Consider the following 4153-nt stretch of genomic DNA (forward strand, 5'->3'; position numbering starts at 1 on the left):
GGGTTATGCTGATTCCTCTTAGGTGACCTTGGGCTCTCCCCAGGCATGGGATGGCTGCCATAATTTATGACTATCCATCTCAGGAGATGCTTATTTAATCTCTGCCTCAAAAAGTATCATGTTACATAAGAAGAACTACATTCCATAGAAAAGTAGACATAAAACTCCTACTGAAATTATACCAAGTTGGAAAACAAAGCCCCTATTTCTTATTGTTTGTATCAACATTTAAAACCATTTTGACCAGACAGTTCAGAGCTCAATGTCAAGTTTCACAGATGCCACCCAGAGCAAGAAGTGGGCCTGGAAAAGTGGGGGAAGGGGCAGTAGCATCTGGCAGTGACAGTTATCTGAAAAAGAATTTCTTTTCTTTTATTGATTCTAGAGAGAGGGGAAGGGAGGGAGAAAATAAGGGAGAGAAACATCAATGTGAGAGAGAAACATCAATTGGTTGCCCCTTGCAAGTGCCCCAACTAGGGACTGAACCCAGACCAGGGACCAAACCTACAACACAGGCATGTGCCCTGACTGGGAATTGAACCCACGACCTTGCAGTTTGCAGGGTGATGACCAACCCACTGAGCAACACTGGCCAGGGCAGGGAGTGACAGTTCTGACAAGAAGCCTCAGGTTCCCAAAGATGGTGGCAATGCAGTAAAGGTCAGACACATTCCATGTGAAAAACATGGAAAAATCATAGGAGCCTTGGAAAAGTTAAAGTCTGGAATGAGATTCAATGAAGTGGCCACACAATATAGTGATGGTAAAGCCAGGCAAAGGGATGACTTGGGTTGGATGACCAGAGGGTTCATGGTGGGACCATTTCCAGAGGCAGCATTTGCTTTGTTTATAAGTGTGCTGGACAAATCTGTGTTGCAGACCCTCCAGTTAGGATGAAATTTGGATATCATATTATTATGGTGGAAGGGAGAAAATAAAATTGTATGGAACACTGAAAAAAAAAAACCATTTTGACCAAAGTCAGTGAAGTGCTTGTTTATAATAATAACAATATTTCTCTGTTGTTTGTGTTTGCAAAGAAACTCTTTGCTAGCATAGTTAAAAGAACAAAGGTCACTGTCCTGAAATTCTTGAAAAGGCACATAAGAGAAGAAATGGTTTCCAAGTGGCAGCAGGGACAGTCTGAGGTCTCCTTTCTCCCTCTTTAGCTTGTCTGATGGGCTTTTCTACCTTGAGGCATTTCTTCCTTAACAACAGCAATGTCCCAAGGGCAAGTTTAGTTTGAAGTTGGTAACTTTTTTGAATTGAGGCCTTTTAGCATTTATCTTCAAGGCTGTGTTGAAGACCCATAAAACTAAAGATATCTGGGTTTTGGTCCTCATTAGAGATTTCTGGCAAATACACATTTATTCTTGAGGCCACAACTGTCCAGCTGTAAATAAAGAGAATCCTGCTTCTTGGCCTTGTTCTCCAGGCTGGCCATGATAAAACTTTGAACTCACCTCCCAGTGGGAAGGGCATTGACCCCTCTCAATTCCCCTTCTGCTCCACAGGGTCTGAGAAAACTCCCTAAGGAAGGGGGAGAAACATGAGGACTGGTCTTGAATTGATTATGTGTTATATATGGATATTTCAAGGCTGGCTTCTCTGGCCAAATACCTTCACCCAGCTGGGCTCCACATGTAGAAAAGAAGGGCTCTTTTATAAAATACCCAATGCAAGATGTTGACCTTTTGAAATCCTTTGGGCAGACCATTTCAAAGAGTGGGTATTGTCAAAGGCCACCTAAAAGTAGAAAATGATAAATCAAAGTTAATCAAAAAGGGCTGAAAGGACATCCTGTAGCCAAGTTGAGGTGATAGACAAAGCTAGGATTGTGGGAGGTGAAATCACTTCCCCTCCCCTCTGACTCATACCACCATGAGGGGCAACTGTTAGTTTGAACCTTAGGTCTGGAGGCCAGGTTACACTTACCCATTCAGTCCAAGCTCTGACATTTTCAGTACTAGCCCAGCCTCTTGTCAACTGCCCCACCCTAACCGTGGACCACACACCAGTTTGGGGGTTTGTAGAGAGGTTGAATTGCCAAAGACTGTTGCATCAGTGCTCCGATCTGTGGCTATGGCCAGCCCCTCTGCCAGTGCCATTTTCCCTCAGAAATAGGCAGCAGGCTATGATTTACAGTGTGTTTTGCAATTAACTTAAGGTTTAACTTAGTAAATCACTCATTTACCAACACCTACTATGTGTCCGGCACTAGGTTCTAAATATAGATATTCCCTAGACTGGGAAGCCAAAATGCAGTTCAGCCTCAGAGTAGTGTTGGAAACAAACAATATGAAATAAACCACCAGCACAACAAAACCACAGTCTAGCCACCAAAAATATAATTTCAAGTAAATATGTATATGTGATTCTTGAACACCCCTAAGTGGGATTTTGGCACTTATCTTAGAGCACTTTTTTCGCTCTTCTCCACTTCACACCCATACTTGCCCCATGCCCCTTCCAATCTCCTGAAAACCTTTCTCAGGGACTAGCCTTCAGGCTACTTCTGCTCCAACCTGTCCCTGCTCTCAACTCTCTGTCATAAAACCCCAAAGGGCCAGCTGGGCCCAGGTGAAGCATGAACATGTAGAGGCTGAGCTCTCTTTAGTGGATATGAGGGACAGGCGTGAGCTGAAACAGGATGTTTTGAGTTTTGTTCCTGCCTCATAAAAAAATGAGAGATATAGCTGTTGTCCCAGTGAAGATCACCATAACTGAGATGTCAACACCAAAACAATGGCAATTCATTGTGAGAAGTGATTTGCTATGGAAATCCTGAAGAGATCAAAAATGATGGCCCAGGGAGAAGAGTTGCAGCCAAGGCTTGAAGGATGAATCTGGGTTTGAACCCAACCTCTGCGAATTTTGGACAAATTACTTAACTTCTCTGTACCTTGGTTTCCTCATCAGTGACATGGAGATAGTACATTATATGGTTGTTGTAAGACTTACATGATTTAATAAAAGTAAAGTGCTTAGACTAGGGTTTGCTACACTGCTCAGCAGTGCTCAGCAAACATGTAGTTAGTGCATTGAAATATTGAATAAGTAAATTCCTGGGGCTATAATCCCAAAGCAGCTTTGTTTTTTTCCTTCCACTGCCCCATGCATCTGGATGAAAAGTCTTAGGACTTTCTTGACCATTCTGAGCCAATGCAAAGTTGTGTGGAGTCATTTTCACATGCAGAAATCAGAATGTGAACTCTCATATACTGATCAGCTCATATATTTAATCTTCCATCTCTGTTCAGGGACACCGGCTGCAGTCACTATCAGCATGGATGGGACAAGAATGAGGCCAGCTTTCTTTCTTATTCACCCCTTCTCACACTCACTGTGGTTGCTCCTGACTTCACTGACCTGGGGCACATGCAAGGAGCAAGACCATTCTCATGCTTGGGCACCCACTCTCATTAACTGGTTCTGAGTTCTCTGGCCTTAGAGATGCTGACTTGTTCTTTCCAGTGTGCTTTCATGGGTTCTTCAGAAATCCCTCTTCCATCCTGTCCATTCATCACTAAAAAGGTTTGCCTGCAGCTGCCTTGATTTAGGCAGAGGGAGCTGTAGTTCATGCTCCCCAGACCCTAGGATCCTAGCAGTCCACCTCTAGCTCTCAGGTGGATAGCAGCTCAAAAGCCCATTCAGCCCCTACTTGCCCAACTCAGAGCAGGTCCTGGGAAACTTCCACATATGTTTGCTACACAGACTCTGGGAAGACAGTCCTTTCCAGTGCAAGCATCTGTCCCCTGCTTGTCAGCATTCTGCAGGCTTTCCTTCACCCTTTAGATTTCTCATCTGAAGTCTGACACCAACCCACTCTGCCCCTGTCCTCAGACTATAAGGGATTCACGTTTGTGCCTGAGTGTTCTTAAAGCTCTGCTCTCTTAAACTGAGCTGAAGGTGGACCTGATCTCTATTCTTCCTCTTTATGGAGGGTCAGAGTCCCAAACAAGCAGATTCTTCAAGAATTGTCTTTCTGACCCCCTCGTTCCACAGCCCTCTCAACGCCCTCCTCATGTAGGTGGCAAGTTCTCAGCCACTTGGCCTCTGCCAGGGACATAGGATGGTTGTCTCACAACTCAGTTTGGTGTCTTTTGTACATTTCAATTTCCTACACAATTGTTAGAGACCATCTTTATCATGG

At 44.1% G+C, this 4153-nt stretch overlaps 1 protein-coding gene across 1 annotated transcript; it reads left to right on the top strand.

The window, feature by feature from the left end:
* The first annotated feature begins 278 nt into the window (after positions 1–278).
* On the top strand, positions 279–897 carry LOC123818927 (peptidyl-prolyl cis-trans isomerase NIMA-interacting 4-like). Its single transcript, XM_045839265.1, has 2 exons — positions 279–336; positions 602–897. Exons 1-2 carry the CDS (start codon positions 279–281, stop codon positions 895–897), a joined length of 354 nt encoding a protein of 117 aa, XP_045695221.1.
* Positions 898–4153: the final 3256 nt, after the last annotated feature.

This window comes from Phyllostomus hastatus, unplaced genomic scaffold, assembly GCF_019186645.2.
Source record: "Phyllostomus hastatus isolate PE091 unplaced genomic scaffold, TTU_PhHast_1.1 phas_contig_29, whole genome shotgun sequence".
NCBI lineage: Eukaryota > Metazoa > Chordata > Mammalia > Chiroptera > Phyllostomidae > Phyllostomus > Phyllostomus hastatus.